This window comes from Delphinapterus leucas, chromosome 10, assembly GCF_059928025.1.
Source record: "Delphinapterus leucas isolate spDelLeu-1000000601 "Yukka" chromosome 10, BTC_Dleu_Yukka2, whole genome shotgun sequence".
Lineage (NCBI taxonomy): Eukaryota > Metazoa > Chordata > Mammalia > Artiodactyla > Monodontidae > Delphinapterus > Delphinapterus leucas.
The window spans coordinates 99,080,229-99,094,560 of NC_143138.1; the positions used below are offsets into that span (position 1 = coordinate 99,080,229).

Consider the following 14,332-nt stretch of genomic DNA (forward strand, 5'->3'; position numbering starts at 1 on the left):
ATCAGTATGGACTCATCATTTATATCAGTTATAATCCAATACCACGTTATTTATTTTGTTGATCAGATTGTCCCAGCCTTGGCCATTGAGAGCTCTTTCAGGTGTCTCGGGTGCCCACTTGACATGCCCCCTGTCCTTCTGTTTATTGAGCACTTCCTTACTTTCTGGTGTGGAAGGTGCTTCAGGCTCATCTTGTATTTTCCTTGCTGCAGCCCTAGAATTAGCCACGTAGCCATGGAGCCCTGATTCCTTTTGCAGGAGAATGGTATTTAGAAATCAAGATCTCATTGTCTTTTGAGAGGAAGGAGACAGAAAAAGTGAAAGATGTTATGTATACCGTACAGAGGGCTATGGAAGCAGAGAGGACAGCGTGACAACCTCCACCAGGGGCACTCTTCACTGAAGACATGGTGTTTGAAGTTCAGTTGAGTTTTCCAGTTGGAGATCAGGGTTGGGGGAGCTGGAGGAGGGAGGAATGAGAGGAAATAATACGTTAGCAATGTCAAAGGCATCCGGCTCTTTAATTTGGTCTCACTGTGGATTTACAATGGTAGTGACCCTTCTTTGATGTCCTCATCACATGAAAATCAGCAGGTTTCACAGATGATGTCCCTTTGTGCGAGGGTTTCTCTGTGTGAGTCCTGACAGCTGACTGCCCTCCCTCCCGCCTCCCTCCCTCCCTGACAGCTGACTGCCCTCCCTCCCTCCCTCCCTCCCGCCCTGACAGCTGACTGCCCTCCCTCCCTCCCTCCCTGACAGCTGACTGCCCTCCCTCCCTCCTCCCTCCCTCCCTGACAGCTGACTGCCCTCCCTCCCTCCCTCCCTCCCTCCCTGACAGCTGACTGCCCTCCCTCCCTCCCTCCCTCCCTCCCTCCCTGACAGCTGACTGCCCTCCCTCCCTCCTCCCTCCCTCCCTGACAGCTGACTGCCCTCCCTCCCTCCCTGACAGCTGACTGCCCTCCCTCCCTCCTCCCTCCCTCCCTGACAGCTGACTGCCCTCCCTCCCTCCCTGACAACTGACTGCCCTCCCTCCCTCCCTCCCTCCCGCCCTGACAGCTGACTGCCCTCCCTCCCTCCCGCCCTGACAGCTGACTGCCCTCCCTCCCTCCCTCCCTCCCTCCCTGACAGCTGACTGCCCTCCCTCCCTCCCTCCCTCCCTCCCTGACAGCTGACTGCCCTCCCTCCCTCCCTGACAGCTGACTGCCCTCCCTCCCTCCCTCCCTCCCTCCCTGACAATTGACTGCCCTTCTTCCCTCCTGGTTCTCCTTTCAGTCTTTCTTCCTTCCTTCTTTCTTCCTTCCTTCCTTTCTTCCTTCCTTTCTAGTTCCTTCTAGGAACTAGAATGTATCTAGTTCCTACTCTCTTCCAGGCCCATTGTGAGGCACAGGGGGGTGCAGAGAAGAATTTGACAGCCCCTGCCATCAAGAAGTTCTCTTGTCTGGTGTGAGGTCCTTTGACTTTCTTCTCTTCCCTCTAACCCTTCACCAAGTGTCTAATTGTTGATGCTTTTGCAAAACAGCATAAATAGGAAAGAGGAGGGATTAGCAGTGTTTGTGTTGTGAATCTGACATGATACTTGCCTCACTCAGAAAGTCTTTTCTGTTCACAGATAACTATTGGTGTATATGATCCCTGTAACTTAGCCCAGTACCCTGGATGGCCTTTGAGGAATTTTTTGGTCCTAGCAGCCCACAGATGGTATTTACGTGTGTGTGTGTGTGTGTGTGTGTGTGTCCGTCTGTCTGTCTGTGTCTGTGTCTCTATGTTTTTGACATTGTGCCTAACTATATCTATATTTCTGTTTTCCCAAATGGATTTTTTTCACTGCTGGCATAGAAACCAGATAATAAATCAATAAATCAGTCATGATCCAGTTTCCATCAGTGGTGAGCCTCTAAGCAGGTCTGTTATGGAGCTTCAGAGTCTGACCATAGAGCCCTAAAGATATTTTAGAGTAGGGCAGGGCCAACAGCTGGAGGTCCCCATCCTGAAATTCTCTAGCCCTCCCTTCAGCTATCTGAGTCACCTTCAGATAGGATTTTCCTGTTGCTACCATCTGCCCTTTTTCCCAACCTTAGACTAAATAAAACAGAGGGTAATATACATTTGAAAAGATGCTCAACACCATTAATCATCAAGGAAATAAAGTATAACTAGATACTACTCACTAATAAAGATAATAAGATACCATTATGAAATACTACTACATACTCACCAGATAATGAGATACTCACCAGAATGAGTTTAAAAAGATGAGAATACCAAGTCAAAGATGTGGATGAATTGGAACCCTCAAATACCGCTGGAAAACTGTTTGTCAGTATCCACCAAAGTTAAAAATATCTATAGCTCAGCAGTTTCCCTCTCGGGTATATAAAGCACAGAAATGCATACTCAGATGCAAGCAAAACATATACAGGAATGTTTATAGCAGCATTATTCTTAATGCCCAAACACTGGGAATAACGCAGATGTCCTTGAACAATGAAATGGACAATAAATAGTATATTCACTGCAATGGAATGCGATGCCGTAGTGAATCTGAATGAACTACTGATACACATATCAACATGGATGAATTTAAAAGACATAATGTTGAGTGAAAGAGGCTGGACCTAAGACAATACGTGCTCCCTGGTTCCATGTATGTAAAGGTCAAAACAGGCAAAACCCATGTCTGGACTTCGAAGTTGGAGCAGGAGTTACTTTTGAAGGGGCTGGTTATTGACTGGGAGGAGGCATGAGACAAGCTCCGTTATATTTAGGATTTGGATGTTTACCTCTGTGTCTGCTTTACTTAAATAACAGTGTTCACTAAAGATAGCTAGATTACAGGTCATCCGCAGAGGGAGAGTGTTATACTTGCTTGTCCTGGTGGTGAGTCTGTAGAGCTGTGGGCTTCCTCACCACTGCCCGAGCTGCCGTCTCATAGACTGTACGTTCAGGTGGGAGAAGGGGGACCAGAGGAGCCCATGCTTGTCTTGGAGTTTCTTTTTAATATCTTGTGAGCTTTTTAATTTTTTTCTGCATTTAATATTCATTTGTCAGAAGTATTTATGTGCAATGTGAAATTGTTATATAAAGCTCACCTGAAAAGAAATCATAGTCAGTTCAGCGCTCAGCCTCTAAACACTTGGACAAAGGAAGCCTGCGTGGACATGTTCAGAATCTCTCAGAGGTTAAGGTCATCCCCCGAGGGTGTCAGGGAGGCATAATTACAATGAATTGAATCCTCTCCACCTGGGTTTGCCGAAGCTCTTACGTGAGCTCTTTCTTTTCCTTCCTTAAAAAAAATAAAAAAAAAATCTGGGCCGGACATCAGGAGTAGCAGTTTCCAGTCTGTTGAAGTCCTCTGCTTCCGGGACCGCACTCTGCAGGGGATGAGAGACGTCACCCACAGCATCATCTTCGAAGTGAAGCTTCCAGAAATGGCATTTAGCCCAGGTAACTTGCCGGTCTTTGAGAATGCATATACTTAGCATTTACCAGAAACCAAATTAGGTTTAACTTTTCTTTCATCCTTTCACAATGGCAATGGAGGTAGAAAAAAGTACAGCTCCTACCTCTTTGCCCCTAGGAACTCTTCCCTCGAACAGAGGGCATGCTCTGCTCTTCAGACCGGAACAAAGGCAGAGATTGTCCTCAGGATATTTCCTCCAGGCAGTTTTTTCAGTCCTGAGAATTCTTTTTCCCTCTGTTTTTTGTTTTTGCTTAACATAAAGTCTTTATTCCTTACCCTTCTTACAGGAAGAATGAAGTATTAAAGCACCTACATATTTATTTGTTACAAAAAGTTGTGTGTGATCTTATTCTCCGTATAGTAAGCCAGTCAGCAAAAGTGCCATTTCTCCTTCCACGTTTAATATTCCTCATCTGATCCTGTGTGGTAGGCGTCAGCTATTCTCCCTGTTCCATAAGTTAGGGAACTTGGGCTCACAGATAATGTTACATATATAGATGTGTGTGTGTGTGTGTGTGTGTGTAGATATACATACATGCATTTATTTATATATTTATATTTATGTACACATCACAAAGACAGAATAACATACCCAAATTGGAGTAAAATAAAGGTAATAATACCCACCTCATGGAGTACCCCTATGAGGAATCTGACTCCTGTGTAAAAGACAGACACAATGGTGGCATATTATAGTTGCTTAATAAGTGATAATTTATGGTAATTTCCTATCTTACCCAAAGCCGAGAACCCTTTCCAAGATGATCCCTCAGATTTCTGTGTCTTACGTGCTGTCCAGAGTACCTGTACATACCTACATGGTTTAATTTGCTCCATACAGCACCTGCACTGTTCCAAGGAACATTGCTTTCTTTAATCCGGGGATCATGTGCCTTAATGTGAGTGTGTGTTTTGGGGGTGAGGGGTGTTAAAGTCTCTGCTTCATCAGGCAAAAGAGGAAGCTGTTTACTTGTTAGTTTAGAGCCTTAAAATATCTATCGCCTCTCTGCCATCTTTAGATATTTAATACATTTGATTTAGCACCCTCTTCTGGCACATTCTAAAATAGCTTCCATGTGATGTTTCATTAAGCCGCCACTGGAAGGTAGCTCCAGGGGAATGAGGTGAGCATGAACTAACCAGTAATGCGGCCTGGTCTCCACCTGGCAGGCCACCAGCTATTTCCACACGTCACTCACTTAATCCTGCCAACCAACTTTTGGGGGAGGCACTTTTCTTTCCATTTTTTAAGATAAATTCACTGAATTACTCTTACTCCCTGCTCCCAGTGATATATTACTGATGCTTGGTGAAGCTGGCAAACCCAGGAAACACCGTGCAATGCTATTCGAAAAAGAGGTTTTCTGTAGCGCTGTAGTGCTGTCAAGTCTTTACACTTGATATTGAGTGTAGATTATTTAGTTTAAGAAAGGCAGATGTTCCTCTTTTTTCACGTAAATTAATGTTTTCCCTCTTAGCTGTAAATAAAACCTTTTAATAACTAGAACTTTGTAAAGTTATTCTGTATCATAATGTGAACTGAACATATTCGTATGGTAGTGTCATTTAATATTTCTAAGACATCCCATAGTTGCAATGACAGTGTTATAAGAAATGCAGTTTTGAATATCCTATGTCTTCTGCTCTTGGTGGTGCAGGCAAGCTCACTCTGCTTTGCTGATACAGAGCGTTCGAGCAGCCGGCTGAGGGAAGCCGCAGACACTGCTGAGGGTGGGAGAGCCCTCCTTTCACCTCCTGTCCTTGCTGTGCTCCTCCTCTTTGTCCAGCTAGGGGAAGACAGGGCCTAACTTTCCCCTAAAAAATACTTTCTCATTAATTTGGGGTATGTCTAATATGGAAGCAGATATGATAGACTAAATATTATGGTCACCTATAGTATTTTTTAAAATTATCAGTAAGTTTAAAGTACATCTAATTTTCTTAAAATGTCTGTAACATCTTGAGTACAGAGATGTTTTAATTTGCAATGACATTTTGTGTTTGTCTTATAATTTCTTATCTGTAACAGGAGAAAGCTGAGGCTGGAGTTATTAATTATAGTACTAGACTGTGTTTCTGAATTTCTTGTCAAATTTCTGTGCATCTGTTAGAGAAGCCCTTTTTAAAGTTAACATGAGAATAGTAAGAAAATAAAACAAAATATGAGTTAGTAACTGGTTTGAACTCTTTTTTTTCCCTAGAAAAATGATTTTGGAGTTCTTAGCCTCTTTAAGAACTCAAATCTATTATTTCAGTTTTAATTTTTTGTGATGTAAAAACGGACCGCACCAGGGCACCTGAGTTAAAACAGGAAGGGCCATTTGTTTTTCGGCTCCTTGCTCTGAAAGATACCCTCAGCCAAGTAGCTTTTGAAGATAACTGACCCCCTTGTTTCCCATTGGTCATCCTGTACCAGAAATAAAAAATTGTGTAAAGCAAATCAACAACTCTAGGGCCCATAATTATATTGGGCAGTATTATGTTAAGAAACAAAGGTTGAAAGCTAAAAAGTTCCCAAGGAAAGGAAAATAGAGGTGTTGATAGAAATATAAAAGTAGGAGAATGTCCAAAGAATACCAGTGTACAATTAGAGACAAATGTAAAATTCCTGCCATAGTCCTGTATCTCTTAACCTTAAGTCAAGGAGCTTCTGTTCCTTCAGAGACTGTTACTTCAAGCACATATTGGAGGTGATGCTGGAAGGGTAGGTGGCTGAGTGAATTCCCTGCTAAGGAGTTGAGGCTTTATTGTGAATTTTGGGAATTCAGTGAGGAGGGGAGAGCAACTGAGGTCCCAAGGTGTGGGGAGTGTAAGACTGGGTGGCCCCCATTAGCAGGATTTACAAGGCCAGGTTTCCACCAAGGAAGCCAGGTTTCCATTAAGGTGAGGAGGTAGCAGAAGTATTCTGCAAAGCATTTGAGATTTTTAAGAGGATTTTGCAACAGTGGAATAGAGCAGCGTTACCCTGAATGTGTCCTGTGAGATTTTAATTGGTGTTACTGGTTGAGGGAGTTCATGGAGAGCCAGGTAAGATTGGGAAGCTCAAAGCCAAATCAGACAAAGTGGCTCCTTTACTGCAGGTTTCTCAGAGCTTTATCTCCCTCATGTGCGATGTGATGCTCCAGGTTTGGGTGGTGGTGGGGCAGAGGGAGAACACAGGTAGGTGTACAGAAGCATTTCCCAAGCCCGTCAGCCATGGAGTCTTTATCCTCTCAGAGCTTTGCATGGAGCAAATTTTGAGAACAGCTGGAATTGGAGTTACAGAGGCACCCAATGCAGAGGTTAAAAGAGGTCAGCGGGAAAGGGAAAAGTCAGAGGAGAGGAAAGTCTGAATGGATAAGGATGTGCTTAAAGGAGAGGGCAGCTTAACAGAAGAGCAGTTCCTTGGACTGAGGTCTGGAGACAGGTAGGCACAGTGATGGAACTGAGAGGCTGGGTGGAAGGGTAACATAAGGATGAAGAGCAGAAGGGGTGCGCTCAACGGAGAGGTCCAGGTCCAGGTGGGAACTCAGCAGAAGGTGTGCTGCAGTCACACTGGCTTGTCTTCCTAAGGTAGATAGCCCTTCACAGGGTTAGACCAGCTCCAGATATATTCTTTTTTTGGAGCAACTTCCAGTAACTACAGAAGTTAAGGCAACTCGGGCCAGAGACCAGGGCTGTTTCTGAAGCCCTTCTGCGGGAAGGCAGTGCTTGGGTCTGAGGGTCTCTAAACAAGATTCCTAGTGGCTCAGGAAAATGAGGCAACTGAGGCGAGTAGATGCAAATTCTGGCCTGCAAACCTCCTTGAAAAAGAAGTGAACTGAAAGCTTAAGGATGCGTGAGCCATCTTGCTGCTTTGACTTACTTTTTATTTTTCCCTCCTTCCCTAAACTTACTGTTTTATTTGCCTTAAGATTGTCCCAAGGCGGTTGGATGGGAAAAGAACCAGAAAGGAGGCATGGGACCAAGGATGGTGAACCTCAGCGAATGTATGGACCCTAAAAGGTATACTTTGGAAGCCATTTTCTCCAGGGTGCACACCAGGTTCTGTCAGGCCAAGAGCATTGCCCAGTTCAGTCAGGGGGTGCCTTCACACTGATGACGAGTGTTAATCCACTCTTGGCTGCCTCTTGATTTAAGTTTGGTTGTGAGAATTAATATTAATGATGGATATCCTGAAGGACACACAATTCACGTTTCTCTAGACATTGTACATTTCGTTCTTGCTTCAAGCTCAGACTCTCAGACCTCTGTACCTACACCACCTTTTAGTTCTTTATTCATTGCCCTTTGATTTTGTCCATTAGCCTACACTGAAGGACATTATAAGAAATATTTCACAGAAACCAGTATTGTATTGAAGGCATGATGTAAGTACCCCCTTTATTGAGGAGACAGAAATTTCTCTGTTTTCAGTATTAGGAAAATCTTTCCTCATAAGCGGCTGGTGTGTTTTTATTCCTGGACACAGTAACTCCTACACCTGGTCATGCTTCCCATTTCACCTTGGCTGCTGGGAGCTCAGGATCAGATTGGTGGCCCATCACTGTGCAATTGCAGAGGATAATGGTGGCATGTGTTCTGTGTGGTCACCTTTCTCCTCCTCGCTCACCCTCAAGCTTTGTTTTACTTTTCCTTCGATACTAATTTCCATAGTATTTGTTTCTTATTTTCTCATACAGCTACTTTCTATCTAAAAAGGACAAGATTGGGGCATAAATGAGTGACTGACTAAATAAATAAATAATTCTGTCATTTTCTAGGTTAGCTGAGTCATCAGTGGATCTAAATCTCAAATTGATGTGTTGGAGATTGGTCCCTACTCTGGACTTAGACAAGGTTGTGTCTGTCAAGTGTCTGCTGCTCGGAGCTGGCACCTTGGGTTGTAATGTAGCCAGGACATTGATGGTAAGTTTGTGGGGGTCAGATGTTACCTCTAAAGCTGTGGCTTCTCTTCTTATTTCGCTATACAGTCCACCTTCCATACCTGTGGGTTTCGCATCCAAAGATATGGAGGGCCTTGTATTGTATGTAAGGGACTTGAGTATCTGTGGATTTTGGTATCCCCAGGGGCTCCTGGAACCAGTCCCCCACGGATACCAAGCAACGACTACGCCTGAGTGCCTTCTCGCTCCCAGACTCCCCCTATTCTGTCTCCCTCCCTCCCTTCTCTTTTTCCTCCCTGTCTCCCTCCCTTTTTTCTTTTCTCAGTATCTCTTTAAGTATAAAAGGAATACATGCTTTTATTATAAGGTAGAAACAGGAACTCTCCCTCCACTCCCATCCCAAGTCACTTAACCAGAATTAAGCAGACTTCACAGATTATTACACAGCATCTTTCCCTGAAGTTTTCGTAGGCATGTGCAAATGCAGAGAGAGACATTTGTCATCTTTGCTTTTACTTATTTATTTATTTATATTTACAAAAATTGGATCATAGCATACTGTCTGTAGCACGTTTTTATTTTTAACTTAATATAACAATAATTGTGGTTCTCTTTCTATGTATTCCATATTATGTATATGTAGGATTTTATTATATGTCTTGTCCTCAATTTATTTAATCAATTTCAGCATATTTTTCTTTTAGAGATTCTGTTGAAGTGAACATGCTTATATCTTTACATGTCCGTGGAATTATTTCTTTAGGAAAAAAGCCCTAGAAGTAGAATTACTGTGTTAGAATGTAAAACAGAGCTTTTAACTTTGCATTTCTTTAATTAGTGAGGGTTAGTATTTAATTTTATTTCTTTCGTGAATTTTATTTCTTCTATTTATGTCCTTTGGGCTGTGTTTCTTATATATTGACTAGGAGTTCTTTTTTTAATGGATATTAACCTTTTTTCTGTAATATAATGCAAATATTTTTCTCAATTTAAGTTATCTTTAGCCACATAAAGGTTTTTAAAAATTTGATGTTATTAAATATGTCAATCTTTTTCTTTACGGTTTACAGAACTCTTGTTTTTATGTTTAGATCTTTATCAATGTGGAATTTATTTTTGTTTTATGATGAGAGTTAAATATCTAACTTCTTTTCCACAAAGTGAATAGTCATTTGATTGAATGGCATTCGTTCAATAATACAAATCATCATTTTCCCACCTTAATCAAATACTAAATCTCCTTATGTACCTGAGTCTCTTTTTGGATTCTGTCTTGTTCCATCATTCCATTTATTTGTTCCTGCATTATTACTCACAGCTTTAACTCAAATTACAATGAATTTATAGATAAATTGGGAAGGATTGACATCTTTGTAATATTGATCCTTAGTTCCAGAAGCATTGTATATCTCTTAAATTATTTAGATCATCTTTGTAGCATTTTCTTTATTTAGGTCTCACACATGCCTCATTTAGTTTATTTTCACATGTTTAATTGTTTTTTTTCTTTTAAAGATATGTTCTTCCCACTAAAATTTCCAGTCGACTATTACTGGGATATACAAGAAAGATATTCTATCTGGCCATCTTTCTAAACTTTCTTAGTTATATTAGTTTTTTGTTTGATTCTTTAGAATTTTCTAGGTTGATAAGTATTCCTCACCAACATTTATACCTATTTCTAGGACTGGCTAGGACTCCATGGTTTTGCTGAGGAATAGTGAGATTTGGCATCCTCATTTTGTTACTGATTTTTAATGAGAAACTTCTTTTTTTTTCCTTTAATTTTGATATGTGATATTGGTTTCTGCTAATGCTCTTTTATAAATTGAGGAGGCAGATTTTTATTTCTAGTTTACTATGAGTTTACATCAGAAATGATTGCTAAGCTTTATCAAATATATCTATCAAGATAATCATATTCTAATGTTGAGCATTCCTGGAAAAAACCCTATTTGTTCATGGTATGTTATTCTTCTAATATACTATGGGATTCAACTGGTAATGTTTTATTGCTAGGTTTTACATACGCATTCATAAGTCAAGTTGGTTTATAGTAATGTTTTTTCCTTTTCTTTGTGGTGTCGTATATCTTATAGCTGAGTTATACTACTTTTATAAAATAAAACTTTCTGCCTTTTTCTATGCTCCAGGACAGTTTAAGTGTATGACTTATCAGTTCCTTGATGGTTTGGCAAAATTCAGTTATAAATCCATCTGGGCCTGATGTCTTTTGGAATTCTCTTGGCAGTGAGGGCAGGGAATCTTTGGGAACTTTTACAAATGTTTCTATAGTCATTGACCTTTTTAGATTTTATACCTCTTTTGAGTCAGTTTAGTCATGTTGTTTTCCTAGAAAATCATCCATTTCATCTAAATTTAAAAATTAATTGATATAAAATACATGTGGTATTCTCTTACCATCTTTTATTTTATTTCATTTTTTTAAAATGCACTTCTTTATTTCTCTATTTCTTTTTTGGCTGTGTTGGGTCTTTGTTGCTGCGTGCAGGCTTTCTCTAGTTGCAGCGAGTGGGAGCTACTCTTCGTTGTGGTGCGCGGGCTTCTCACTGCGGTGGCTTCCCTTGTTGCGGAGAATGGGCTTTAGGCGCACGGGCTTCAGTAGTTGTGGCTCATGGGCTCTACAGTGCAGGCTCAGTAGTTGTGGCACACGGGCTTAGTTGCTCCAGGGCATGAGGGATCTTCCTGGACCAGGGCTTGAACCCAAATCCGCTGCATTGGCAGGCAGATTCTTAATCACTGCGCCACCAGGGAAGTCCTTCTTACCAACTTTTAAATCTTCTCTTTATCCTCTCTGTCTTTTTTTTTTTTTTTTTTTTTTTTTGCGGTACGCCGGCCTCTCACTGTTGTGGCCTCTCCCGTTGTGGAGCACAGGCTCCGGACGCGCAGGCTCAGCGGCCATGGCTCACGGGCCCAGCCGCTCTGCGGCATGTGGGATCTTCCCGGACCAGGGCACGAATCCGTGTCCCCTGCATCGGCAGGTGGACTCTCAGCCACTGCACCACCAGGGAAGCCTTATCCTCTCTTTTATCTCTCCTTATTCCTAATGTTGAATAATTGTGTTTTCTCTTTTTCAAACTTGCCAGAGAGGCTCGTCTATTTTATCAGTCTTTCCAGAGAACTAAATCCTTGATCTCTTTATTCCATAATTTTTGTTTTGTTTTGCTTCCAGATTCATTAATATCTACTTTTATCTTTATTCATTTTCTTCTCCATTTTTGTGGAATTTATTTCATTCTTTTCCTAACTTCCAGAATTAGGTACTTAAGTTTTCTTAGCATTTTTAAAATTATAAAGTCATTATAGTCCCATTGTAGAAAATTTGTAGAGTATAAGAGTTGTAAAGCAAGAAAAGAAGACCCATTTTTCGACTACATTTTCACTTCTTTTCAGTGTTTGTTTAATGTATATTTAAAAATCTTATTTGATATATAAAAATGCCCCTTGCTTTTACCAATTAACATTGTAAACACTTTCTCATGTCATTAAAAAGGATACCTAAAAAGCTTTCTTAATGGCTGTAGAGTATGCCTTCTTGTATGATGAAACATGATTTACTGTGACATTCCCCTAATGTTAGACATTAACATTGTTTCTAGTTTTTTACAACTCTAAATTATGTTACAGAGAACATCTTTGTGATTGCATTTTTGTCAGTATTTTAGATCATCTCCTAAAACAGATTGCTGGAAGTAGGTCAAAGGATATGAACATTTAAAAAGTTCTAGAAACCTATTGCCAAATTGCTTTCCAGAAGAATTATACTAGTTTACATTCTCAATCGGTAAAATAGTTTTTTCATCACCCCATCCTCACCAGCACTGAGTATTGTAATTTTCTTTAATCTTTACAGATTAGCCATTTAAACTGTGTAGCATTACAGGAAACTGAAAGTTAAGTGTGAGAGTCCACATGCATGTGACTAACCTGTGGCATGTTTGTAATTTATGTAGCTTTCTTCCCACCGCCAAGCATGTTCCCAGACTGCCTTCCTTGCTCTCCACTCAGCATTGCTTTAAAATGCAAAAATACTCCCGAAATAAATATCCCCAAGCCAAGCACCACTGAGTTTTGGATATTCCATATGTTTATTCCCCCTCCATGGTAGTTTGCTTACCTGGTGAAAGTCACTTATAAAACTGGGTGGGTAGACCAAAGTTACCAGTGGGCTTCAAAACAAACAGCTGACTTAAACTATGCTTTCAAAAGAGTGGATTCTGGCCTATCATCCTCCACCCCGACAGTGAATCTTGGGTTGTTGTTGACTGTGCCCCTGGAATCATCAGACTAACTGAATTTCAAAGTCCCTAATGGAAGGATATTGAAATAAGACAGAGATCAGACTCTTAACTCCGCAGCCAATCCTGGCAGGGCTTCTCTTACATCACTGTGCTTGTTTATGGTTTACTGAAATACACATACCCCATCTCACCCCAGAAAGTACGCACCTTCATTTGGTTGCCACTCTGAGGATCTCATTTCCTCCCCTCCATTAACCAGATCTGTGACCTAAGATAAGTCACTTATCTTTTCTGGGCTTCAGTTTCTGTATCTGTAAAATAAAGTAATTGAACTAAAGATTTTAAAGAGCCTATCTAATTTTAAAATCATGTGGTTCTATAAGACTTTATAGGAGATGGAATTGAAGTGTATGAAATCATGAAAACTATCTCTGAGAATGTAGAATTTTCCCCTACATTCCAGAATATTAATAAGGGCTTTGCCTCTTGGAGAAAAAGTACAAAATCTTCCATGATGTTGTACAATTGGAAATAACTTATAAGTCACTTTTACGAGGAGCTAATTCAGGCTTTAAGTGAATTTTAGGATGAGATGTTACTTATGCTTACTTATTCATTCACGGAAAGCAAGGACATTGAGTGGCTCTTGCTAATCCTTTTAAGACAGTAACAGGGACAGTTCTTATGGGACTCACCCCCAAAGCTTCCTCTGGTGCCACTGTCAAAAATAATGAATTATTAGTCAGACCCACAATGACATTTCTTAGTCTCATTACTGTAGGAAGCCAGGCACTGTGTGTATAATTATTTTGTCTTTTAAAGGAAATTGACACTGTCAAAAACTGAATTTGCACAATTCAATTTCTGGAGTTTCCTGTATTTTGAGGTTCCCAAGCTGCTCCAAAATAAAACCCTTTTAGGGATTTCAAGGGAGACACCCTGTGAAATGTTCATCAGAAACACACCATGATCTCCTGTTTCCATGCAGGGTTGGGGCGTCAGACACATCACATTTGTGGACAATGCCAAGATCTCCTATTCCAACCCTGTGAGGCAGCCTCTGTATGAATTTGAAGATTGCCTGGCGGGTGGTAAGCCCAAGGCCCTGGCTGCAGCAGACCGGCTCCAGAAAATATTCCCCGGAGTGGTACGTGGATGCTGTTTGAGAACGTCTGAGGTTTTCTCCTGGATCTTTCAGTGTTTAAGTCTTGGGGAATGAGGCCCTGTGGTATTGGTGAAAGGGAGTCAGACATCTGTCACTTACTACCAGGCCCTCATCATGTGGCCAAACCTCTGTTTCCTCATCTCAGAGATGGAGATTACAAGAACAAAACTCTCATACATTATTATGAAAATAAAATGATTACATGAAAAGAATGTTTTATAAGTTGCAAAGCATTATCTGAGTCGGGGAATTTGGGGTACAAATATTTTTAGATACTGCCTTGTTCCAAAGGGGTTTATGGTGGCTCAGATGTAGGATATTATTTTCCTCATCACCAGAATACTTGATAGTTAGTACAGGTTTATGAAATTAAATTGAACGTAAGTCTGCAGAAGAAAGATCTGGCTAATGTTTAGCTTTTTATTCCAGCTGCTTCTTATTTTTGACTTTCATCATTTATTTTAAAAACAATGAGGCAAGTCATTCAGCTCATTTGATTCGAAATTTGCCAGTGTTTTTGGGGTCATCCAGCAAAAGACATTCTGCAGCTTGCATGCTTAATCCGTTTATGTGACAGAGG

At 41.0% G+C, this 14,332-nt stretch overlaps 1 protein-coding gene across 5 annotated transcripts in view; it reads left to right on the forward strand.

The window, feature by feature from the left end:
* ATG7 (autophagy related 7) overlaps positions 1-14,332 on the forward strand; it is a 236,566-nt gene that overhangs the window by 40,667 nt on the left and 181,567 nt on the right. For all 5 annotated transcript variants that reach the window (XM_022562826.2, XM_022562827.3, XM_089919728.1 and 2 more), the window contains 5 exons: positions 1,610-1,698; positions 3,323-3,444; positions 7,354-7,444; positions 8,203-8,347; positions 13,576-13,734. In XM_022562826.2, the coding sequence (XP_022418534.1) occupies positions 1,610-1,698; positions 3,323-3,444; positions 7,354-7,444; positions 8,203-8,347; positions 13,576-13,734 (606 nt within the window). The remainder of the gene's footprint in view (positions 1-1,609; positions 1,699-3,322; positions 3,445-7,353; positions 7,445-8,202; positions 8,348-13,575; positions 13,735-14,332) is intronic.